The sequence below is a fragment of the Rhineura floridana genome, chromosome 8 (assembly GCF_030035675.1).
Source record: "Rhineura floridana isolate rRhiFlo1 chromosome 8, rRhiFlo1.hap2, whole genome shotgun sequence".
Lineage (NCBI taxonomy): Eukaryota > Metazoa > Chordata > Lepidosauria > Squamata > Rhineuridae > Rhineura > Rhineura floridana.
The window spans coordinates 22849692-22876079 of record NC_084487.1 but is presented as its reverse complement, the minus strand read 5'-3'; the positions used below and the strand labels follow the sequence as shown (position 1 = coordinate 22876079).

Here is a 26388-nt window from a genome sequence, read left to right as displayed (position 1 = left end):
CACCTTTGACTCCCTTGTTGTCCAAAGGTCCAACCATCTCCCTAGCTGGTATTCAGCTTCTAATGTATTTAAATATTTTTTTGTTGTTGGTCTTAATGTTTTTAGCAATATGCTCCTCAAATTCTTCTTCTTCTTGTATCCATTATTGTCTGCTTGCATTTCTTTTGGAAAAGTTTGTTCTTTTCGTTCTCCTCATTTGAGCAAGACTTCCATTTTCTAAAAGAGGCCTTCCTGTCCCTCGTGAATAGCTTTGTTGACTTTGCTGTTACTATAGTGGTGTTATGCAAATCTGTGGTGTGACCACACTCAAAAAAGGATTATTGTAAAGCAGGAACAGGTTCAGAAAAGGGCAACCAAAATGATCAAGGGGCTGGAGCAGCTCCCTATGAGGTAAGGTTACAATTTTGGGCCTTTTTTAATTTAGGAAAAAGGTGAGAAGAAACACAATAGAGGTGTATAAAATTATGCATGGCATGGAGAAAGGGAATAGAGAAAAGCTTTTCTCCCTCATAACACTAGAACTCAGGGACATCCAATGAAGCTGGATGTGGGAAGATTCAGGACAGATGAAAGAAAGCACTTCTTCACACAGCGCATAATTAAACTAAACTATAGAATTCGCTGCCACAAGAGGCGGTGAATATCTCTTAAAGAGGATTAGACATATTCATAGAGGGTATGTAAAGGAATGTGAAGGGATAGTTTTTCACCCTATCATTTAACAATAAACTATGTTGTTTCCCACAGGTTTTGATCCGTCTCCAGATCCAAAGAAACGTGGGTGTAATCCCCAAGTCGGTGACTCCACATCGCATTAAAGAGAATTTTGAGGTAAGGTTGCCAATAAGACACCCTTTGTCTTTTCATGTAGAAATTTTCATTTATGTAGATGGGAAGATTGGGTTGTATTCAGCTCAGTCACATCCACGCCACACATTTATCCCACTATTATTTCACTTCAAATGTTGCTGTTACGTGCCATCAAGTCGATGACGACTTATGGGGACCCTATGAATCAGTGACCTCCAATAGCATCTGTCATGAACCACCCTGTTCAGATCTTGTGAGTTCAGGTCTGGGACTTCCTTTATGGAATCAATCAATTTCTTGTTTGGCTTTCCTCTTTTTATACTCCCTTCTGTTTCCCCCAGCATTATTATCTTTTCTAGTGAATCATGTCTTCTCATTATGTGTCCAAAGTATGATAACCTCAGTTTCATCATTTTAGCTTTTAGTGATAATTCTGGTTTAATTTGTTCTAACACCCAATTATTTGTCTTTTTCACAGTCCATGGTATGAGCAAAGCTCTCTTCCAACACCACATTTCAAATGAGTTGATTTTTCTCTTATCCACTGTTTTCACTGTCCAACTTTCACATCCATACATAGAGATTGGGAATACCATGGTCTGAATGATCCTGACTTTAGTGTTCAGTGATACATCTTTGCATTTGAGGACCTTTTCTAGTTCTCTCATAGCTGCCCTCCCCTCTCCTAGCCTTCTTCTGATTTCTTGACTATTGCCTCCACTTTGGTTAAGGTACTGATAATCCTTGACAAGTTCAATGTCCGCTTTGTCAACTTTAAAGTTACATAACTCTTCTGTTATTCCTTTAGTCTTTTTGACGTTCAGCTGTAGTCCTGCTTTTGTGCTTTCCTCTTTAACTTTCATCAGCATCCATTTCAGATCATTACTGGTTTCTGCTAGTGGTATGGTATCATCGTCTGCATATCTTAAATTTTTGATATTTCTCCCACCAGTTTTCACACCTCCATCTTGGTCCAATCCTTCTTTCCATATGATATGTTCTGCATATAGATTAAACAAATCGGTTTCTCCATATTCTGTCCTTACAGGAGCCTCTTGTCCAGAGTATAAGTTGTGCATCAGGACAATCAGATGCGGTGGCACCCTCCTTTCTTTTAAAGCATTCCATAGTTTTTCATGATCTACACAATCAAAGGCTTTACTGTAATCTATAAAACACATTTTCTTCTGAAATTTCTTGGTCCATTCCATTATCCAATGTATGTTTGCAATATGATATTTGGTGCCTCTTCCTTTTCTAAACTCAGCTTGGACATCTGGCATTTCTCACTCCATATATGGTAAAAGCCTTTGTTGTAGAATCAAGCAGTCATAGCTTCCCTCAATGAATCCTGGGAAGTATAGTTTATGAAGGGTACTAAGAGTTGTTAGGAGATTCCAATTCCCCTCACAGAACTACAGTTCTCAGAGTGGTTTAACAGTAAGTCCCTCTTACCAGAGAACTCTGGGAATTGTAGTTTTATGAAGGAAATAGGGGTCTCCTAACAACTCTCATAGCGTCGCCATAAGTGAGGATCAACTTGAAGGCAGGCCATTGCCATTGCAACAACTCTCAGCACCCTTCACAAACTACATTTCCCAGGATTCTTTGGAGGAAGCCATAACTCTTTAAAGTGGAATAAATGTATGCTGTGAATGTTGTCTAAGTCCTACTCAGAGGAGACCTACTGAAATTAATAAATCTAAGTTAGTAATGTCTACTAACTTCAATGGGTTTACTCTGAGTAGGAGTAACATTGAATACCACCCATTATTTTATACCAGGGATGGCATGGACTACATCTTCCCTGGCACTTGGCCATGTTGGCTGGGGCTCATGAGAGTTATCATCCAAAACATCTGGTGGGCACCACATTGACTAGCACTGTTCTATGCTGTTTATATACACAGCCTCAAGATGGAATGTGGGAGGAGGTAGCAGACATTCAAATGAGTTTCTGAGAGGTTTTGTGCAGGTTTCAGGTTGCACCCAGAGCTGCTGGGAGGAAGGAACATACAATAGCTGATTCCCACATATCTGAAAATATAAAATCCATCTGTTACCAAATCTGCCCCTATCCTTAGGTAAAGTGAGTAGGTGATTTAATAACTGGAAAATGGCAATAAAGAGAAACTAGGTCTCTTAGAAGAGGTATTCCCCTCTGCACTCACATGTAAGAAGGAATCCCTCTTCTAACATGGTGCCTCTCGACAAAAGTAGGGGGTTTCCTTCAAAACTATGGGTTGTATTCAAGTTCTGCTCAGAGCAGACCCATTGAAAATAATGAACCTAAGTTAGTAATGACTAATAACTTCAATGAATCTAACTCTGAGCAGAACAAGCATTGGATGCCACCCTATTGTTTTATTTAATTTAATTATTTATTTATTTAATTACATTTCTAGACCGCCCTATAGCAAAAAGCTCTCAGGGCGGTGTACAACAAATAAAATCACAATTAAAATATGAGCAAGTGTGGAAAATATATATATATATATATAGTACAATTATAAAACATTAATAAAATTGCCATTGAGATTTATAAATTAAGATCATATTAAGTTTAGAATATTAAATTTAAAATAATTTAAAAATTTACAAAATTTAAATTTAAATGCCTGGGTGGGCATGCCTTTTCACTCCAACGGCCTCATACAGTGGGGGTGGGTACATATTGTTGTAGCGGTGATTCCAGCGTATGCACTGAGACCGGTTGTACCCGGTTGCATCCAGCCCAAGCGTATGCCCAAGACAGATAGACAAAGTCCGTGATAGGTTTAAGAGTCTTTTACTGACCAGCAGTTACAGACATTTAAGGCAATCCTGGCTTCTCCTTACTCCTAGTAACACCCCCACACTCTGTGCTTCAGCTATCAAGATTATATAGCTTACACTGCCCTTCGCCAGCCGCATCTGCTGTGAGCTGACCTTGGCAGTCCTGCACACTGTTTAACCCCTTTATGTACATTTCTGCACTGTCTTTCTGGAAAACTCTTCTTACACTTCTGAGCAGCCTACAGTTCCCACCTTTTCCATAAAGACATACAGTTTCAACAACAATACATGTTTTTACATTGTTTTACAATCATTACAGACGCTATGATTTTACACAATCCAGATACGTTTCCTCATCATACATTTTTGTGTATTTATTTGTTCCTTTATTTCTGATTGTGCTGATTTGAAACCTCTCCGGTGGTTTCCCCAGGTTTGCTCTTTCAGAGCGTCTCAATGTCACAGCTTCCTCTGTGTTTTCCCTATTCACTTCAGTCACAGTTTGTTCTTCTTCTTGTTTTACCTCCTGCTCTACCTCATGTTCTGTGGTTGCATTGTGTGCATTGTTTAGCTCAACATATGTATTTTGATCCCAATCCTGCTCATGTACCTCAATGCTTCTACTTAGTACAACCTTTCTCTGACTTGGTATCCACACTCTGTAGTATGCGTTCTGAAATCCAATCACATTCCCTCTTTGTGCTCTTTGAGCTAGTTTTCCATGTCTTTTCCCTTTGGGTATGTGCACCCAGCACCTGGTCCCAAACCGTGCAATGTGCCTAAGTCTCGGTTTCTTCCCTGTGAGCTTCTCATATGGTGTCATGTTCAGTGCTCTGTGGAATAGCCTATTCTGAATGTAGGTAGCATACAACATGCACTCTCCCCAAAACGCATTTGACAATTCAGAATCTCTCAACCTGGCTCTTGTTGCATCCTGAAGTGACCTATTTTTCCTCTCTGCAATCCCATTCTGAAATGGTGAAAATGGTGCAGTGAAATTCTGTTCTATTCCCTTCTTCGTTAAATATTGCTCTAGGGACTTTCCAGTAAACTCTCCCCCTTGATCAGAGCGTATTCTTTGTATAGTGACAGCATGTTGCACTTCCACCTTTGTCACAAACTGCATCAGTTTCCCTTCTGCTTCATCTTTATTCTTAAGCAGATATATGGTGCAATACCTAGTAAATTCATCCACAATCACCATAAAATACTTGGCACCTCCTTGTGAACTCTGAAACGGTCCTGCTAAATCGACATGAATCAACTGGTATGGAGCGTTTGTGTTACATTCTGCTTCCTTGCTTATGGGAACTACTGTGGCTTTTGTTTGTTTACACACTTCACAATCAATATACTTGTCACACTCCTTCAGTGTCACATCCACACTATTACTGGGAGTTTTCATTATTGTCCCAAAAGTAGCATGTCCCAGTTTTCTGTGCCATAAATGAACGCAGTTGTCATGAGGCTTTCTGTTAGCACTCATAGCAGCACAACCTGCGTGTTTGAACTGAATGTAGAACAGTGAATCTCTCAGAAACCCTTTCATACAGATTTTGTCTCCTTTCTGTATCTCACACATCCCTTGTTTGAATGTTACAGTATATCCCATTGCATTTAGCTTCTTTACAGACAGTATATTACATTCCAAACCCGGTACATACAATACATCTGTCATAATTGTATTTAATACACTGAGCTTCACAGTACCTTTGCCCAACACCTCCCTTTTCGTTCCATCCGCCAGTATAACAACCTCTTTCACGGGAAGTGATGTTCTGAACATATTTATGTCCTTTATTAGGCTATGGGTTGCTCCCGAATCAATTGCCCATTTATCACTGTCTTTGTTTTCACAGCTATTTGATTTACAAGTTCCAATACTCACCAGCTGCACACTTTTCGGCTTCCAGCCTTGTCCTCTACGCTTTGCATCACAGTCTCTCTGTAAATGTGTTTTCGAACCACAATAATAACAAGCTTTAAGTCCAAACGGTCTTGCTTCTGTTTCTTTGAAGTGTGAAGTCTTCTTGCTGTCTCTTCTCTCTGTTTTCTCTCGTTCTCCGGCATCTCTCCTTCTTTCCCATTCCTGAAGAAGCTTGCCTGAGATGTAATCCGTAGTCAAGCCTGCGTCTTGCATAGCTTCTAAGGAACTGACTAATGGATCCCAAGTTGAGTCCAATGTTGATAGGATGATATCAACTGTTTGTAACTGTGTATGCTCTACGTTCCGCTCCTGCAGCTCTGCAAACAGTCTCTGTAATTCCAATAAATGCTCAGACATTGTCTTGTCCTCAGCCAGTTTAATTTGATAAAGTTTACGCGCTAAGAAAATCCTGCTACTGTCTGTCTGTCTCACATGAACTTCATTCAAAGCTGTCCACATGAGTTTTGCTGTTGGCCGTTCTTTCACGTGTAACAATTGAGAGTCATCTAAAGCCAATATAATAAATGCTCTTGCCTTTTCATCCATGCAAATCCACGCTTGCTGCGGAGCACCTGGTGGGTCGTCTTCAATTACTTGCCATAAATCTTCTTTTGTTAGGAAAGTCTGCATTCTAAGTCTCCAGCTTGAATAATTACTTTCAGTGAGCCTTTCCAGAGGCATACCAGCCAAAAGTGAAACTGCCATCTCCACAGCACACTTCTCCTCCCCGCCTCTCTCGATCAAGCACTCAGCCATGATACCGCTTCTCCCAAGCTTCTGGCTTTCTTGCTTCTTTACTCTGCTTCACTCTGGACTGTATCCTGGGTTCGATTGGGCATTAATTTGTGCCGTAGGCTGGGCCCATAACCCCTGTTGTAGCGGTGATTCCAGCGTATGCACTGAGACCGGTTGTACCCGGTTGCATCCAGCCCAAGCGTATGCCCAAGACAGATAGACAAAGTCCGTGATAGGTTTAAGAGTCTTTTACTGACTAGCAGTTACAGACATTTAAGACAATCCTGGCTTCTCCTTACTCCTAGTAACACCCCCACACTCTGTGCTTCAGCTATCAAGATTATATAGTTTACACTGCCCTTCGCCAGCCGCATCTGCTGTGAGCTGACCTTGGCAGTCCTGCACACTGTTTAACCCCTTTATGTACATTTCTGCACTGTCTTTCTGGAAAACTCTTCTTCTTACACTTCTGAGCAGCCTACACATATGTGGACATGCGTGCACACTCCCCCACATACATTCTCTCCCTGCAGAGATGGAGACAGGCATACACCTCCCCATCCCAGGAGGAGGAAGATTATGCATGGGATTTGTTTGGTGGGTTCCTCCCAGCCTGCCAAATGGGATTGTGTTCTTCTCCATCATTGCATTTGTGCTTCCCTCCAAATAAGGCATATACAAATACACAACAATCCTACAGATTCAATAATTAATTAAAGCTCATTTGGTTAATAAATTAACAGTACAATCCTATGCATGTCTACTTAGAAGCAAGCCCTACTGAGTTCAAGGCAAGAGTGCATAGGTTTGCAGCCCAAATACCTAACTGACAGCTGGAGCTGGGATGTACTTGCAGTTGTTATATCATGGTGGACAAAATCTCCCTTTTCAGGTATTTGACTTTGAATTGAACCCAAAGGACATGAAAACTCTACTCAGCTTAAAGAAGAGACACAGGATTTGTGCACTAAACGCGTGAGTGTCACCTGTATAGGTGTGGAATACAAAATCCAGTCATCTTAAAACCAAAATAATCTAGCATATGTCCTACATGGTATCCTCTAGGTGTTGCTGGACTCCAGCTCCCATCATTCCTGATTGGCCATTCTGCCTGGGGCTTATGGGAGTTGGGTCCAACAATGGGCAGATCCAAACTGCATTTAAAGTACATTCAACGCACATTTAAAGCACATGACTTCCCCCAAAGAATCCTGGAAGCTGTGGTTTTCCCCTCACAGAGCTACAAATCCCCAGCACCCTTAACAAATGACACTTCCCATGATTTTTTAGGGAAAGTCATGTTCTTTAAAGGTAAGGTGGGGACAGTTTCTCTAACCAGATAGCATCATATTGGCTACCCCTAGTCCAAAGGATAAGCAATAGAACTCCACCACATAATGTTTATGGTAACAACCAGAAAGCTTCCAAAACTCAGAAGGAATGCGCTCATAAGCTATAGTGGTTTCTACCTAAAGCAGAAATAGTGTTTTACTATCACTACTTGCCACTTCTGGTCCAAAATTAAGCAGGTTCACATTTTTTATTGCTGCCAGAACACTGCTGACACTCTCTCCCAATAGTTTAAGCTCAGAGTCAGTTTAAGGCCATTTAAAAATTGCCCCGCATGACACCTGTTACCACATGAGTAGCATTTGTGCACAGTAGATTTATAGACATGCTTGGGGGCAGCTTCTTAAGCCACAGATATTCAAAAGAAAAGGTTTGTGGTGACATGGAGAAAAATAATGAAATCTTTATTTAAAACATTTATATACCACGTAATCATTTGCATTTCTAAGCGGTGTATGTAAGAACAAGCCATACATGAAATAAACAATAACATCATAAAACCAAATGTTATCTTAAAGTGTCTGCTGGAACAAGAAAGTCTTAGGCATGCGCCTGAAATTCAACAAAGAAGGTGACTGTCTAATCTCAATTGGGAGGGAATTCCACAGGCTTCAGCCCACTACAGTGAAAGCACAGCTTCAAGTTATGAGCTGTGCATAGGGCAAGCTCTTGTACCAGATGGTGACAGGAAGCAATGGGAGGGAATGTACAACAAACTCTGTGTGGCAGACAGCCGTGTTGCATAACGTGCCTTAAAATCAAAGGAGGTAAGAAAGCCTTGCAGTATCAAAAGTGATTAGTAACAAACACGAAGCCAGCAATCCAGTGCACACTAGCCCCAATGAACAAAGTGAGATAGACTTCTGAGTAAATATCCATAGGATTTTGCTTTTCACGTGACTGTCCTTCAGATTTCATGTGGGTAGTAGGAGTTCCTTCATGGAAGCTTTTCATGTGACGTGTGATTTTGATGGGATTAAGGGTAGAGGCAGCCCAAGGCATTTTTGTCATCCTTCCCCAGCTATAATAGCTACTGTAGTAATTTAGAGACATTTCAAAATGGGCAAGTTTACTGCCCTTTCATAACACCTAAAATCTGCTACCTAACAGAGCTGTCCCACTGTGACTAAGGCTGCATATACACCATTCATTTAAAGCACATTCCTCCTCCCTAAGAATCATGGGAAAATACTTTACCTCTCACAGAGCTATAATTCCCAGCACTCTTAATAAACCACAGTTCCCAGGATTCTTTGGTGGTGGTGGGGAGAAATGTGCTTTAAATTGCTGGTGTGTATACAGCATAATAGTAGGCCTTTCATGAGGGGAACTTTTACAGATTTATTTATATACATATTTCACTCTGGTAAGTTTAAAAAATTTAAAAAAAAAAAACTTTAGAAGCTTTCAGGATATGCGTTAGAAAAGGAGGTAAAGCCTTTCCTATTTCCCCTTTCAGATGTAAACTGTAGAATAGATACAATTTGGTTTCCTTGGAAAGATCAGCTGAGGCTGCAGTGTCTTTAAGATATATGGTTTATTTACACAGATATACAACCTGAGGGTAAGATGGAGTGGCTCACAGCATTAACACTCCCACAGATCTTGGTTCCCTATCAGGTTTCTAGAGGAATCCCCCAAGCCATTGCAAGCTTCACTCTGTCTTACCAGCTTCACCTGAGATTCAGTGACCTCAGACACAGGCCATTTCTTTGCTCCAGGAAGAGGAGGGACCTCCAGCCAAGTGAGTTCCCATAGCAACAAGAGTTCTTTTTAGGTATGCAGATTGGGCCATCAAGCAAACAAAGAATTTGGCTATAACTATTATCTTATGAAAAGAACTTGTTTGACCAATGGAGCAGGTTTCTCAGCTATAATTTCACCTGTATATATTTCCAAATCAGAGGCTGGAAAGGGGACTCAAAGACATCATCCATCCCAATCCCCAAATCCTATAACAATATGTTTTGGTGGTTGCCACCTAGTGGCCAAAAGGCAGAAGTGTGTCTTTAGAAAAGTTAGCTCTGACAATGTTCTAGTCTAGATGGATGCGAGATTGGGAACTGCATAAAAGAAGCCAAGAAATAAAACCAGTTATTGTTCCATCTTACGGTGTAGCTTACATACATCATATGTACCTGAACAGCCACAGAGTGGTTGGGATCACTCTCAGAGTCAGAAACAAATCCAATGTACAATGATTAGGTCAGTTTTGGAAAACTAATTTTTGCCAGATTTTGCAAGATACATGCATCCTGCATGGACACAGGCCATCACTAAATATTTTTACTTGCTAAAAATGTAAGAAACAAAGCCAGGTGGAGGTTAAACATAGAGTTTAATGCTTCACGCTCGTCTCACCATATCCTGCCAACATCATATTTGTTTAAACCAGGGATGGCTAACCTGTGGTCCTCCAGATGGTGGACTACAGTTCCCCACAATGGCCAGCCAGCATGGCCATTGCGTAGGAATGGAGGGTAGTCCAGCAATGTCTGGGGGCAGAAAGGCTAGCTACCTTTGGTCTGAACTGTAGAGTACAAATATCTCAACATCTAGGAGTTTATTCCTTGCCTTGACCAATAATGACAGCAGTAACCCTACGTTTCTTTCCCTGCAGGTGCAAGCTGCATAAAGACTACCCTTTCAAAGAAGATTACTGAAAGTGATGTTTGACCCTTGAAGCTAACAGAGTAATCTTTCATTGCACTACCGGCACCTTTAGTCAGTCTCAGTTATCTCTGGCGCAGCACAAATACTTCCAATAATCTTAAACCAATGTGCAATAGCAAACAGAGAAAGAAATGTTGCCAGATATATAGAAAGCAATGCAAGTCAATTCCAGCTGCTGTTAGAAATGACCACTTTAGCTATTCTTTGCCAGTTTGTATTTACACTAGAGGCTTTAAAAAGTTACACATTAATGGACTATGACAGTGCTTGAAAATAGTGCCAATCCCAATCATTTACTGCATTGATTAATATTCACGTGGCAAAAGTCAATACCTCACAGCCATGGATGAGGGAGAAATTTGATTGTTTGCATTTAAAGGTGAACCTACCTATTATGCACGTCCCATCTTTCAAAATTTGCACTTACCTGAATTTTGCAATGCAATTCTCCAGCCAATGTGTAAATAAAGCATGTAAAGTATGCATAAATCAGGAAAAACATACAAAATGCATTATATTATGGAAGAGTGCATACAAAAAGGTGTACTTTAGAAGAAATTTACACTAAAATGCTGATGAATGTTCATGACTTTAAAATAAAATCACAACCTGATATAGAAATGTGAAAAACTGAAGACTGGAAAAATGAGAAACTGATAGAAATTGAAATTAATGGATTCTCTCAGCATATTGTCAAATGTCACTGAGTGAGGATGTTTCTGGAGAGGAGCTGATTTTGCGGACAGATCACTGAGATATCAGAAATAAGTCATTGGCAATTAAAAAAAAAAAGTTACCAGATTTCCCCCTGGAAAGGGTAAATTCAGATTAAACAGAAAAAACATGGTCTGGCATTTTGATCTACTTACAGATATTTGAGTAATTTGCAGTAGATCAGCAAGATTTTGATTTCAATTATTTAACAACAGCAACAATAAAAGTGTGCTGTCAGACTGCTGCTATTTTGTAGATGGGATTCAACTGGCAAATTCAGATTGTGCAATTAAAGTGGATTTGGTGGTCTTCTGCAACAGGTCTGCTTCCACCCCACTCCCCAATTATACTTTTTTAAATGGAAAAATGTAGAAAACAGTTGCTTGAAGCAGCATCATATAATCACCCTGCAAACAAAGCATGAATGCTCACCCAATTTGCCCTTTTTAAAATTAGGATAAGATTAAGAAAGTTGGGTGTGGGGAGAAAACCAGGCGTGGATTTGTGTGTGAAAAGACAATGGACTTAGTTGTGTTACTGAACCAAATTCTTGGGATGAGCGTATGCTCAGAAGCACCCTGTTTCTTTTCTGTGCTGACCCCCACCACTAGTTGTATACTGGGGTTCTAACAACAACAACAAGCCAATATATCCCACAAGCCTGACATTTGCCTGCTCTTGCTTTTAGGAGGAAAAATGGGTTCCTTAAGAAAATGATTTCCAAAGCTAAGCTCAACCCAGTACAGTTATTGACATAGTGCTGGATTGTTGAAGGTTTGGCCAAGTTATTTGAAGTTTAAAGCCTTTGTGAAGATTCCTTCAACTCTTTGGAATATGTGACAGTATATGCTTTTGGGGTAACATGTTACAGGAAAAGTAGCCCTTTGTGGGGGGATAGTAAGGAAAGGCCATCCCTCCATCCCCACTACTCAGAGACAATGTATAATTTTAAGCCTGGATGTATGGTTTTGAAGGCTGCATGCTTCCATTCCTCTCCTACTTCATTGGAGGATAGATTCCCATTGCTGGCACAGAATCTGCCTGCAACACAGACATCAAGCTATTCCATGGAGATATTGCAGAAAGCATCTTTGGGGGAAAACCATACTCGCTGCTCAAAGAGAAGGCACCTTTTAAAATCAATATGGGATCAGGAGACTCCAATTTAGGTTGCAACCCAATGCTCACCCAAGTTTAATAGGACTTCCAGGTAAAATGTAAAGGGCCTGTTTTGGAGTAGACATGAAATGGAAATGGACTGCCCTAAAGTTGATCCTGACTTATGGCGACCCTATGAATAGGGTTTTTCTGGTAAGTGGTATTTTGAGGTGGTTAACATTGCCTTCCTCTGAGGCTGAGAGGCAGGACTGGCCCAAGGTCACCCAGGGAGCTTCATGGCTGCGTGGGGATTCGAACCCTGGTCTCCCAGCTTGTAGTCCAACACCTTAACCACTACACCACACTGGCATAGGGTTGCCCTATGTATAGTTGATACTTATGCCAGCTTACTCTCACACTGAAAGAGTATAGGGCAGCAAGCAGGCCTCTGACACCCCTTCTGTAATCATCTTCAATGCTAACTTATGTGTCAGATTCTACACCCACACCCAATACCTTACATCTTTTCCTTCAACTCAAAGCTTCTTGAAGTAAGAATCAATCCAATGTTAGCTGACATCTCTCTCAACTGCTAGATCAACGCAGAGGTTGCTAAATGGGAATCCTCAGTACTTCAGTCCAAGGTACTATCTGAGCCATGACTCTGTAGTTTCATTTCTCCCCATTTACTTTGATTGGAGTTAAACACCCAGCACCCTTAGTCAAGACTTCAGACTTGAGTTAAAAGTGGTTGGAGCGCATGGGGATGGCCAACCCCACTACAATACGTGGATTAAGGAACAGAACTTAGGGGAATTTAGGCACAGGGAACTGCCTTAGACCAGAGGTCTGATTGAGTGTATCTAGCTCAGAATCAGCAGCTCTCCAGTATATTCCCAGCCCTACTTGGAGATGCCAGAGGTTAAAACTCGGGCCTTCTACATTCAAAGCCTATGCTCTGCCCCTGAGCCACAACTCTTCAGCTTATTTGACACTAAGCATGGGGAATTAAGAATTCCTTTACTATTGCCTCTTTCCTAAAACAGTCCTCTTGTTGAAGAAGGGGTGATAAGGCTGCTCTTTAACCACAGTATTCCCCTATTGCCATATGGCTGCATTTAATGGACAGGAGGTTCAAGCACATTGCACAGAAATAGTATAAGAATAGCCAATATAATGCCCGCTAGATGTTTCTGCGTTACAATTTTTATAATCCCTGACCATTGGCCATGTTGGGTAACCTCTAGGGATGGGGAAGAAATTGGGTTTGGTTCAAATTTTGATATATACCTAACTTGCAGTTGCCAAAATACACAAACTGAAGCAATTATCCTTCAAAATTTGCATTCTCCAAAGGTTACAATGAACTCTTCCCACCAAAATGTGTACAAAAATATGCTAGTGAAAAACATTAAATATGCATTATATTACAGGAAATTGTTTGCAAAGTTGTATTTTAGGAGAAATGAACATTAAAAAATGCTAATAGATGTAAGGGCTTTTTGAAAATGATGTGTAAATGCCGCCCTGGGCTCCTGTCCGGAGGAAGGGCAGGATATAAATCAAATAATAAATAAATAAAATGTGGCAAACTGGATACTGAGAAAATAAGAAACTGAAATCGATAGGTCAGTATAGCCCTTCTTCTTGCTTACTGCTATGAATCCCCAAAAATGGGTTGTATTCATGTAAGTCGTATTCAGACTAGACCCACTGAAATTTATGAACCTAAGCTAGTTGTGGTTATTAATTTCAAGGGGTCTCCTCTGAGTATGACTAACACTGAAGATCACCCACTGGATTTAGTTTTTGGAGGCTTGGTCACAGGGAACAAACAGGGGCTCTAACAATATCATGGAAATTAACTGAATAGCAAGACAAGTTTGCCAGTACTGTAAACTCCAGACAGCTACATACATGCTGCAAACAGGCTTTTACAGCAGAAACTTCACCAGCATGTTTTGAGCAATTCCCTTTGCAACAAGAGTGCTGGCTGGTGCGATGCTATCCAAGTAGTTGGAAGTTTGTTGTTCCTTCTTTTTTGAGCAAGGGCCTACTGCAGTGCTGCAAAAGGGCTGCTCTAAACTCTGCACCAAGCCAATGCATGTGCAGGAATGCCTACCTGGCCAGTCACTTCTCCAGCTACAGTGATGTTTCCTGGCATCAGGCAAGTATAAGAGGCTGCATGGCCTGCAGGCCACAAGTTGTCTTCCAGTGCTGTATAATATTCTGATACATTTCCAGTACGACTTTTTGTAGATGAAACTCCCTCTTTTGTTTTGTTGTGTTCCACCACACACTCCAGTTTGTTGAACACACAATATAGCTTGGCAAACGGATTTAGGGGCCTCATTTCATCTGTAGCAACTAGAAAGATATTAGAGGCCAAAGTCTGAATGCAGTAGTGTTTATTTTGCCTTCTTTTAACACTTTTCTAGTTGACAGGACAATTCACTAGCTTAGACAGTACAATCATGTCTTGGTTGATGGGGGAGGGCAACAAATCTCCCAACAACACTAGCTCTTGACAATCTATTCAATTGCCACCACGTCAATACTAGCAGTTTTACTCTACAGTTTGCTTGTTCTTAGGAAGATTGCCATTTTTAAATCAAGTTCTGTTTTGAATATTCATTTTCAAAGTGAACCCTGTCCAAAGACTGTTGTCTTTTACACTAAGAGGGCTGTTCTCCCATTAAGTTATCAAATTACAGTACTGACATCTACAGCAATAGGAGTAAATTGCAAGGTTATTGGAAGAGGCAAGACCTCTTGCAAGATATCCTTACTCTGTTTATTCCACAGCTTCCATAGATAGCTTGGCAGACAATATGAAAGGTCCCACCAGCCATGAGAGTGGAGTGTTGTATGCTACATATTCCAGCAGCTCATCCATGTATTCTTGTGCTTTTTGCACTGTCTGATGGCTCTGGGCCAGGAGGGTGGTAGAGAGTTCCTGGAAAGATCTAACAGTGGAGAAGGAGGCATGGAGTTCTCTGCTGCTCTGGAGGACTTGCTGCATCTTATCCTGCAAGTTAGAAGGGAATCCTTGGATGCTGGACATCAGGGTCTGGCTAGTGGTCTGCAGATGCTGGATCATGTTGTGAAACATTGTCAGGGTTTGATTTTCTACCTGATGGAACAAGCAAGCCATTACTGAGAACCCATCTTTCCTATTAGAGGCAGGTACAAACACCGCCACTAGCCTCTTGTAGGAGTTCTGAACACCAGGCAGAGACATACCTCTAGCTGTGCCCCATCTGTATCATCTTTTGCTTCTGGGTTTGCCTTGTTCCATTCCAGCAGCATTTGGCTAAGCTTTTTTTCACCCTCATGAAACTTCTGTCCCACACCATTCTTCATGTGTTCGATCTGGAACAAAGTGAGTGAAGACACACCAGTTTAACCTCCAACAGAAATAAGCCAACACCGCCAAATCCTATGTTTGTAAAGTGGCCCCAAACAAGTCCATATGCATGGTGACAAGAAAGGCAGTTCGTCTGCTTCCCTGGGCTTTTGTTGGAAAAGCTACATACCATAATTGGGTAAAAAAGTGCTAACTTTGGGTGTTGTTTTGTCTCAGCCAAAATAAAAAAATGGATCTCATGGGGTTTTCTTTGTGCCCCAGACATTTTGTTTACAGAAACAAATTAATGGCAGGTGGCTGAAATTTGGGGATATTAGTTTGGAGGAAGTTGCACGATATAAAATACTGTGCCACTGACAATGTGCTAAGCTCTGTTATAGGCCTACTTCTCTGTAAATGGGAAGTGAACCCAGGATCGATTTACCCAAGTGTATTGGAACAGAGTTCAAGTAATGCCATGTATGGAACCCCCATGTCAGGGGCTGGGACCTTGCAACCCTTCAGGTGTTCCTGGAATGCATCTCGCATCATCCCCAACCATTGGCCATGGTGGGAGGCCTGATGGGAGTAAAACATCAGGAGGGGCACAGGTTCCCCATCCCTGTCCTACATCATGATTTGTTACATTATCCAGTCAATATCCAAGGTACCCAATAGAAACACTTCTCTAAGCTCCATCCATCCATCCATCCATCCAATCTGAGCACAAAACTAATGAACATGTCATATTAGTGCAAGGATTTCTGCTTGTGCAATGAGACAGCTCCTTGAAAGTTCAGACTAAAACCCAGAGTGGATTCCACTGCCACATTTGCATGGAGCCACCAGCTGCCCCTGGGAGATAGGGAAGTCCTGTTGCACAAGGAGAAACATGCTAAGGGAATAGAAAAAGAGGAAGGCCAAACAAGAGATGGATTGATTCCATAAAGGAAGCCACAGACCTGAATTTACAAGATCTGAACAGGGTGGTTTATAACAGATGCTATTGGAGGTTGCCAATTCATAAGGTTGCCATAAGTCGAAATCAACTTGAAGGCACATAACAGGCATAATCCTGTTCAGGCTATGCGTTCTTGGACCTTTCTGATTTTCCTGAATGTAAAATTGTGATAGGTACTTCTACAGACTTAAGGTGGTGGTAGAAAACCTGTGGTCCTTCCAAGGAGCTTGGAGTACAACTCCCATCATTCCTGGCCACGCTATGCTGGCTGAGGCTGATAGGAGTTGAGTCCAACTTCTGGAAGTTCAAGGATTCCCCATCCTAGAGCTAAGGAATACTTCATGGGTTGCATCTAATGCAGCACTGAGCCGCAGTCCTGTTAGTACAAGTCTGGGGAGGGCAGCTATGAGAGAATTAGAAAAGGTCCTCAAATGCAAAGATGTATCACTGAACACTGAAGTCAGGCTCATTCAGACCATGGCATTCCTGATCTCTTAACAGATGATTGGCAATGACCTACGATAGCCTTAAAAAGGGATCTCAAAGTTGGAGGCGTAGTTCATACCAGGTATATAATCTGCTGAAGCTGGGAAAGAGATTCATGGATCCTTTGCCTGGCTTGTTTGATCTTCGCTACAGAATGCAGGTAGGCTCTGTGGCGGAGTCTGCTTGAAAGGGAGCCCAAGCGCACCAGATACTTCTGCTGCTCATGCTGCTGCACAGGAACCACATCACCATCCTTTACAGTTGCTGTAATCTCAGCTAAGGAATAGAGAACCACAAGAAATCAGCAGAGGGCAGCCTTGATCCATTACACATCCTAAGTAGTATGTGCAGAGAAGGAGTTTCACTCCCCGTTTGATGACCTGAAGAGACATCATGACAGGGCATCTAGGGCCTTTTGGCATGTCTGGTGTATTGCTCACTATGTACACACTGGGAAGGCACGGATTGGTACACAAAATGTGCTTTCCAATCATTCCAGTGTACAATACTTTGGTCCCTAGTGGAAAATGGAAGTTACATCTCTCAGAGTACGTTTGGTGCTTTTTAGCGTAAGAAATGTATCCATAGGTTTTTGGGGTACACATTAGGTCCTGATGATTAGGATAAACATCACAACTACTCCCCACAATGTCTTGTGAACTTTTGTGTGTTTGAGGTTTCCTCTCCAGATGGAAGTCAAAAGTACCAGTGTTGAAGAGCAACCCTTCCATCCCTTCACTTGCCCCAAACTCCAGACACTTCAGCAATGTCCTGCTAGTTAAAAAAAAAGAGAGAGAGATAGTTTATTGGAATCCCCTTGAAGCTGTACACTGGAGCATGTTAACTAAGCAAGAGGATACCTGAAAGACCACTTCCTTCTGTATGTATCTGCCTGCAGGTTGAGATCTTCAGAGGCCTTGTTATAGGTCCTACCAACAAAAGTAATTTGGTTGGTGGAAACCAGAGATGGAATCCACATTTCAGTGCTGGTTCAATTTTCATTCCATCAAACTTCCTTCTGGTATTGCTTCATAAGGGAAGAATGTTTGCTATTTGTGATAAATACTGATTTGGGTTATTTCTGCAAAAATATCAATATTAATATCGATATTTTTTAAAATCACATTTTTTAAAAATATTGATATTTTCCTCAAAATATAAATATTGATATTGAAGAAAATATCAATATCTATATTTTTGAGGCAATTTTTTTTTTAAACATCCACTTCAGCTGCAAAAAAACGCTAGAAAAGAACCACTCCGAAGACAAAAAAAAAAAGCAAATAAATAGGAAATCTGGTGTCAAATTCAGATTTTGCAGAACTTGAGCACAACCCTAGTAGAAACACAAGATGAGATCTTATCTGTGGTAAACGCCTCTACCCCTTTTGAAGAAATTTCTCCCAAGGAGAAGCAAGACTAGCCCTTTCCCTGGAATTTTAGGGGGGATAATTTTTTTTTATTTAATAAAACCTTCAGTCATGTATTTAATTATATGATGTTGACCATTTTAACTCTGCTGCTCCTTTTTTCATTTTAAGGTTTTAGTTTGGACTTATTACTTGATGGGACTGTTCAATTCTGTTCTTCTAGGGAAACTGCTTTGTGGGGGGAACCTTGTTAGACTGTAAAAGCAGTATAAATTTTTAATTAAAAGGTTCCCCCCACAAATAGCTGCACACAACTTCCCACCTTGTTTACTGTGGGGCAGACATGATGTTCTACTTGCCATTGACGGGTTTGTGGCAGTCCTACTATGCTGAGGCCTACAAGCAGCGTATATCTAAGGTCAATCTTTATGCTGGATATTGCGGAGTGTTTTAAAAGGAATTAAAACTCCTACACATAGAACTACTTCCCTCTGTACAACCATTCATGGGACACTTTGGTTCCTTCTATCAGCCACACTACCTTTCTGGACAGAGAAATCCAACATGAAAACCCTCTATCTCCCATTTACACTATAGCTTGAGATTTGGACTTATTTGCCGCACAGGAAGTAAAGCCCTACTTCAGGTATCATTCATATAACAAAGTAAGAGGGCAACTATGAGAACCATTACTAACTACAGAGCAGTGTTTTTACAAACCCTTCCTAGAAGGGTCACTAGAATATTGGTGCCAGATTTGGGAGCAGACAAGTAGAAACAAGCTTTGTCAAGAGGGGAATTAGGTCTCCAGAGCACCCCACAGTGAAGAAACAGGCTGTCCAAAACAGTTAAGTTCAGGACACTCCGGCGTCAAACCTGGTTGTTTCAGTTACCCAGTTCATAATTAGGAAAGAGAGATCCTTAATCACAGACCCAGTTCTTCATCTGTTATGGGGAGATATTCATCAATCAGGTCTTCAGATCTGTCAAGCACTGCTTCAGCACCACTGGCAGCTATCTGGCCCACTCTGGATTCCATAACCATGGTCAAACTGTGGCCAATAGCAGACTTTGTTGCTTCCATGCCATCCTGCACAGCTTCTCTGGTCATGCCTACAACTCCAGACAGCTTGCTGGCAATAGCCTCCTTGGCACTTGCCATTTTGGCTGACACCATCTCCTTTGTGTCAGAGGCAACCTGCAAAGCAACAAAAGACTACACATTGTGTGGATATAAATACTCACCAGAAATGAAACTTAAGAGACAGAATCATGCCGTTACAGTCGACATGAGAAACAATTCCTTCTCAATTCTAGGCTTCAAGTCACATGGAAAAACTTGGTTTAACATAAAGTAGCCTCACATACACCACAAATTATACCACATAGGCAGTGGCTACTTGCCAATGGGAAATATCCTCTTTCTACCCTCCTAGTCAGACAAGTGACCGTGCATTTCACCAATTATGTTACCTAGCTGTACCGCTGAAAGCAATGTAATTTTAGACTCGATGGTCTTGTCCAGGCCAACAACCATGTGTATTATTCCAGTTATAAAGCACACAATTCACAGTTCTCTTCCCACTCCCATTCCACACTTTACAACTGCTCCTGCATTCTTATACATTCAAGCAAAACAAAAACAGTTGCCAACCCTCTTAAAAGATATATGCTTCTGAGTATGTGCAGGTTTGCATTTTAAAAAACCTCACAGCACAATAATGACTACAGGAATAAAGTGGAGTTTATTTCTTCTGCCTTGATTGTACGCATATTTACTTGGGATAGGCATCATAAACAAAAGGATATATATTTAAAGAAAAAATAGAGACAGCATCTGTAACTATGTACATATGTGGCTGACATGAATGATTCCCAACCAGAAAATGTTTAAAATAAGGATGCTGTGGTGAATGGCCAGCATCAGCCCATGCCTGCCCAGGTGCCAATGCTGGGCCTGTTTGCCACTGCTGTTATTATCAACAATTCTGGGTGGTCATTTGGAGTCCCCTCAATTTCTCCATCCCTTGACTCCCCCCCCCCCCAGGTCCAGCCCGTGCTACGCTAAGATGGCTTACCTTATCAGCCGTCATCTGAAGAATTGGCAGCTTCTCCTCCAGAGTATCCAGGCCACTAGAAGCATACTCATTCACTGCTGCAACTACAAAAACAGAAAATGTTATCTCATATACCCCAGCGTATTTTCAAGCCTTCATTTTGACAAGCTTTAGTTTTTCCATCTACACACCCATTTGTTATTAGTTGCCTGCATCTTTTAGAGCCACGCCTTATTTATTTTAAAGTCTCTAGACTCGGAGTTTAAAAGGTTCCTACCAAAGGTAGGGAGCCATCATGCATGCAACCCAGGATTGGAGGAGGAGGAGGGGCACAGAGACCAAGACAGTGGTACCAGTTTTCAAAAATGATTTATTAAGAGCCTTCTGGCATTCAACTCATATGCACATGCTCTGCAGGGATATAGTTACCACTCTAGTAGCACAGTGTAGACTCTATAGTGATGACAGCAGCTCTCCAGTGCTGCAGATGCTAACCCAAATAGATGCTAGATTAATGTGTTAAGGCAGAGTCTTGAAAGCACATGCCCATTATTCTTCATTGTTAGGTGCTTGTTATGGGGTTTCCAAATGACTTGCAACATGTTTTAAAACATAAGTGCATTATAATATTGGAACATTAATAAAACATGTGCAGTTAATAAAGATATACAACCCCACCACCACACACACATTACAGCCACAGAAAGCTTTGGCAGCACACACCAAGAACAAAAATCATCATAGTACTTAGGCTTGATCTTAAGACAATGCAGACCTAGGTGGACCAATGGTCAGATGTGGTATACGGCAGCTTCCCATGTTCCTATTCTGCTCATTTGTTTTGTGATCAGCTAGCCTGCTCCCACCTTTCAGTGTTTTTTAGTCAGTGAATGAAGTCACAGCGGTGAGCACCGGTGGTGAGTGACATTTTAGGAAAACAGATCTAGCCAATTAGACAAAGTGAAGGTTAAAAGTGAAGCACCCTTTGTCTCTAGAGAAAGAACTTTTTAAAGTCCTTTATGCTGGTCTTCCACGGAGATGAAGCAATTACTGTGCAACAGAAAACAAATCCACAATTTTAGTGTAGCTGTGATTGGGACCAACAGCACCCAAAAACAAAGGTAGCAGCAAAAATGGAAGTTCATGATCTTCCCAGCTCTGGGCATACTCTCCAGAAGTGATTTTTCCAGAGTTCATATGAACGTTTAAGAGATTACCCTGCCATTATTACTGCAGGTAAATGCCACTAAACTCTGATTAAAGGGAACGGGGTTGCACTCAACAGCATGCATGTTCTGCCAGCCCTGCAAAGTAACCCAGTAATAAATCCATTTTGCTGAGGGGAGGGGGGTTGTTATAAGTCTTATGCCAATCTTGTAGTCCATTGTTGTTTATTGTGATTTTTTTTTATGGGGGATGTGCTGGGGGAACATGGAGACATTCAAGAGGCAGCTGGACAGCCAACTGTCGGGAATGCTTTAATTTGGATTCCTGCATTGAGCAGGGGGTTGGACTTGATGGCCTTATAGGCCCCTTCCAACTCTACTATTCTATGATTCTATGCATACCAATGCACTTATAGGCTAGGGAAGTCAGGGAAAGACTTGAGGGTTTCAGCTGGAGATGGAAAGACCCTCTCTTGATGCCAGGTCTACCCACAGATTACACAGCATGTCTATCCTAGGACTGGACTTAGAATACTAGTTTCAGAGGCCAGGTCTAATTAGACCTTACTGCCACTCAGCTGCAGTAGTGTAGTGGCAAATTCAGAAGTGCAGGGTCCTTTTATGTTAGTTGCAGCCATCCCCCTCCCCCCCTTTTTTGCTGCTGGGTTGAGAATGAGCTCTTTCTCCCACAAGAACAGACATCCCTAAGAGCCAATAAGCATGAAAGGGGAGAGTGTTAACTACTGTGAAGAGTCTTCTCAGTGGCTGACTCACCTCCTTTCATTCCGATTGGCTCCACTCAAAAGGAAAGGACAAGGAAGCATGTTGGAAGACTATCATGGCTAACACTCTCCCCTTTCATGCTGATTGGCTCATAGGATGCTGGAGGCATAGGGACCCTGCTCCCAAAAAAGTAAAGGGTCTAAGAGCCCCCGAGACCCTGGACGACTACACCTCTGCTCAGTTGCTAGAAATGGCAGACCAGTTCCCCAATACTATTTATGGAATATTTACTTTGCCCCGTTGAAAGATTCCTGTGGACACCCTTGCATGCAACCATACCACCATATAATCTGAACATACGAAGCTGCTAATCTTATGAAGCATGACCGTGTTCCATGGTCATTGCATCAGTGGACATCGGGCTGGAACAGCAACAACACTTCACCTGCACAAGCTTGCTCACAAGTCTGTTCTCGACTTACTCTGGGGTTCAAGTTTAGTTAGGATAGGCTGAGCAGTGTTGATTGCCACCTCCGTCAGGGTCTTCATGCCTTTCTCAGCTGCATCACAGAGTGACTTCACATAGGGATGGTTATCCTTGGTAGAGTGGTAGGCAGTGGCAGCCATGTCATAAGCAGAGCTGACCAACGGCATACTGGCTACTCTCCTCAAGACATTCTAAAAGTGGAGAAAATATTTGGTTAGACTATGGCACAACCAGTGTATCCCCGCAAGGCTAACTTGAGCTAGAAACTCTTAGCTCTCTGCCTGCTGCTGTTTTGCACATCTCTCTTTCCTCTGCAACACTATCAACAGTAATTAAAAGCAAGGGTGTAGTCATTCAGGGTCTCCCGGGGGGGGTGTCTTAGGCCCCTTACTTTTTTGGGAGCCATGTCCCAGCAAGGTCCCCATGTCTCCAGTGTCCTATGAGCCAATCAGCATGAAAGGGGAGTGTGTTGGCCACTGAGAAAAGTCTTCTAAAGCAGTATTCAAGCCTGGACAGATTATTCTATAATCTTAGAAGGTTGTATAATTTTAGAAGAGGGCATGGCTGTGACTGTTATGAAGGGACCCTGCACTTCTGAATTTGCCACTACACCACTGATTAAAAGGAACATAAAGGTTCATTTGTCTAACCCCCAGATCATCAAGCAACACTTTATGTTAGAACAGTAACCCATTCACAGTAATCGGATGACTAAACTTGCAATACCACCAATACAAGTAGGGACTTCTGTGGCTAGATGAGGGTAGAAGGCGGATTAAGAGTGAAGGTTATCGGTTCCCCTGGTGTACACATTTTGTCCCTCTTATCTTTAGGAAACCAGGTCTGGGAAATTTGAACCAACAGTGTGGCAAAGTGGTTAACATATCGGACTATGACCGCGGAGACCAGGGTTCAAATCCCCACATGGCCCAAGAAGCTCACTGGGTCACCTTGGGCCAGTATTTGCCTCTCAGCCTAACCTACTTCACAGGGATGTTGTGAGGATAACATTTAGAAGGGAAGAAACATGTACGCCACCTTGAGCTCCTTGGAGGAAAGGCAAGACATACATGCAATAATAATATTATAATAAAATAACAGTAAGGTGCTGCGCATGAAACAATGTTTACTATGTCACCTTCAGTGGTAAAAAAAAAAAGACCTAACAATCTCTAAAAGGGAGAGAGCAATATGCTTGGGAAGAATGCGTTTTAAAAGCTGTTCTTTCCATATTCTTGTTTACAGCCCATTTTTTGAACTCACCTCCTGTCCCGATTCACCTGCCTCATCATCATGGGAAGACACATTTACTTGACTCTTGGAAGACATAACTTGGTGCTGCAACTAGCAAGGGCTAGAAAAAAAGAAGCATCAACACTTAGTTCAGAACAAAAGACTTACAGCACCAAAGCCTGCATTGGCCTAACAAGAGCTAAATAGGACAAAGTGTCTTAGCTTAATTTAGGAAGGTTGCCATGTTAAGGTTCTCATCTTTTAGGAACTCTTGAGTGCTTAAGGGAAATGTTTTGTAGCTATCAGCTCTCTAAACCCTCCATCACTGAATAGATTATATCCATTGCTCTCTCTTAGAAGAGGGCTATCCCAGATGGGGGTAGGTCCATGCAACTTGGAACACAGGAAGTTGCCTTATATTGAGAAAGGCCATTGGCCCATCTAGTTCAGTGTTGTCTATACCAGGAGTCACCAACCTTTTGGGGCTAGTGGGCACATTTGGAATTTTGAGCAAGTACTACAGCCATCAGTCACAAAGTGGCTGCCAAGGGTTCATGGCATAACACAAAATGGCTGCCACATTCAGAAAAAAGCACAGGGGTGCAGGCATACTCCCCTAACAATGGAGGTGGGAAAGGCACCCACTTCAGCCACTACCACACTTGCTCAGAGTGGAAGGAAGGGTGTGTGTGTCACATTCTGGTATCTAATGAGAAGTGGGCACATTTAAAGGAACTGATGCAACTGATGCAGAAGAGGCCAAGCCAGTGTAAACAGGAACTGTGCGTCTTACATTGCAGATCTCTGAGGAAAGTTTTACTAAGATCTTTCATGGGTACCACAGCAGTACAGACAGGCACACTGGTGCCACATTAGCAACCCCCAGATTACACTGACTGGCAGCAGCTTCAGACCAGTAGCCTTTCACACCCATACCTGAAACTACCAGGGATCAAACCTAGGACCTCCTCCATGCAAAACAGATCCCGTTTCACTCAACTACAGCCCTTCCTCCAGTGAGAATACAGAGCACTGCACAGCTAAATGAACTTGCTAGGGAGGGAGCTATCAAAAATCTATGATATTGAAAGTATTGCACTAAGTATTTAAAAATGATTAAGCACCACTGAACTCAGCAAAATCTACTTTTGAGTAGAGTACTGCATTTTCAGAAGGATGTGTTGCCAGGCAACCTGTCGCTTACTGAGATAGTTTGTCTTTTCATTCATTTCTGTTTAAACTTTTTTTCAAGACATTGTCATACAGCAGTAAGAGAAGAGGCCTTCCCTCGCCTTTTATTCGCAGAGCAATACATAGGTATCGTTGTGTGAAAGCTGCTACTCTCAATATGGTTATATTCCTTTTCTTTCCCCACCAAAAATCCATAAAGATTAATACCTATGCAGACACTAACAACAAACAAGCTTCACAAGTAGAAACACAAACCTAGAGCAAACAGAAATATGTTAAATGTAGATTAAAAACAAAAAAAATGCCAATGACTGTAACTAAATAACCTATTCCATGCATACCTATCACTTCAGCAAACCCCTTTTACTAACCCTCTTACCTGTAGGAAAAACACACAAGAACAGCATGCAAATTTCCTTCCTTTTCTCTTTTAAATACCTGTGATGATGTCATGGAGTCAGAGCAAGGAGATCAAGATTGACATTTGGAGAACCAATGAAAAGTCTAGCATTCTTTCGCCAATCAGTTAAGAATAGAAGACAGGTGGAGTAAGTCAAATATTGACCCCTGATGTATAGTGAGAATGACCTCATTTGTCACCTGAGCTTATGATGCCATTATTTGGCCTCTGGTCCATTGGAAGCAAGGCTCTTATTAAGATTTAATTCTCCATATTAAGGTGCTAGTCCCTGCTATTCTTGTTTTGTTTTATTTTATTTTTTTCCTACCCTATCCTGAGGAATCACAGAAAGTTGCAGTATATCCTTAGCCCAGTTTATGTTAGCAACATCCCTGTTAGAAAAGGGTGCTTTTTGCCCTCTTTTTTTAAAAAAAGGACATAAAATAGGAACAGTGGGGAATAATGCCTTAATAACTAGGATTGCCATCTTTAAAAAAACACAGGGCTTCTCTGGCTTTAACAGCTTCAGGACAGGCAGCACTTCAATGAATGAAACTTTTTAGCATGACAATCCAATGTTAGGATAGCTTTGCCTGTTGAATTTTTCCTTGCTGTGCCTCAGTTAAAAGAAAGAGTGCCCTGCCAGAAGAAAAAGGGGCATCTAATCCCCCTGATCTCATGAAGGCAGCAATAGAGCCCTGGAGGGGACATCCCACTCTCTTCCCATCCAGTTGTTAACTTGGCTTGCATTGAAAAGCTCCTGCTGTAGCATGAGTGGGGAAGCTGTGGCTCCTCCAGATGTTGGACTCTAACTCCCATCATCCCCAGGCAGCATGGCCAATAGTCAGGGCTTATGACTGCTGGAGTCTAACAGCATCTGAAGGAC

The 26388-nt window shown here is 41.7% G+C and overlaps 2 protein-coding genes across 4 annotated transcripts in view; one reads left to right on the top strand and one right to left on the bottom strand.

Annotated features, from left to right (window-relative positions):
* The window catches only part of LOC133390270 (aldo-keto reductase family 1 member B1-like), a 30348-nt gene extending 20088 nt beyond the window's left edge, over positions 1 to 10260 (top strand). The window contains exons 8-10 of the mRNA XM_061638542.1: positions 748 to 831; positions 7140 to 7222; positions 10218 to 10260. Coding sequence (XP_061494526.1) covers positions 748 to 831; positions 7140 to 7222; positions 10218 to 10260 — 210 coding nt within the window. The remainder of the gene's footprint in view (positions 1 to 747; positions 832 to 7139; positions 7223 to 10217) is intronic.
* Positions 10261 to 13409: 3149 nt separating this feature from the next.
* On the bottom strand, positions 13410 to 25567 carry LOC133390268 (perilipin-3-like). Of its 3 annotated transcripts, XM_061638540.1 has the most exons (9): positions 25482 to 25567; positions 23942 to 24032; positions 22674 to 22869; positions 20324 to 20406; positions 19179 to 19461; positions 16955 to 17151; positions 15326 to 15454; positions 14872 to 15215; positions 13410 to 14449 (listed from the first exon to the last, which is right to left on the bottom strand). In XM_061638540.1, the coding sequence occupies exons 2-8, from the start codon at positions 24005 to 24007 to the stop codon at positions 14877 to 14879; spliced, it is 1293 nt and encodes a 430-aa protein (XP_061494524.1). In that variant the 5' UTR covers positions 24008 to 24032; positions 25482 to 25567; the 3' UTR covers positions 13410 to 14449; positions 14872 to 14876. The 3 variants fall into 3 exon arrangements, with proteins under 3 accessions (XP_061494524.1, XP_061494523.1, XP_061494525.1); XM_061638539.1 differs by lacking the exon at positions 13410 to 14449 and having other exon boundaries at positions 14474 to 15215; XM_061638541.1 differs by lacking the exon at positions 13410 to 14449 and having other exon boundaries at positions 14474 to 15215; positions 19179 to 19443; positions 25482 to 25565.
* Positions 25568 to 26388: the final 821 nt, after the last annotated feature.

Coding starts and splice junctions, on each gene's coding strand:
- LOC133390268 (XM_061638540.1), bottom strand. CDS start 24,007: ATGTCTTCCAAGAGTCAAGTAAATGTGTCTTCCCATGATGATGAGGCA. Junction 22,870..23,941: donor CAGGTGAATCGGGACAGGAG/GTGAGTTCAAAA, acceptor CTCCACTTTTAG/AATGTCTTGAGGAGAGTAGC. Junction 15,216..15,325: donor CAGATGGGGCACAGCTAGAG/GTATGTCTCTGC, acceptor TTGTTCCATCAG/GTAGAAAATCAAACCCTGAC.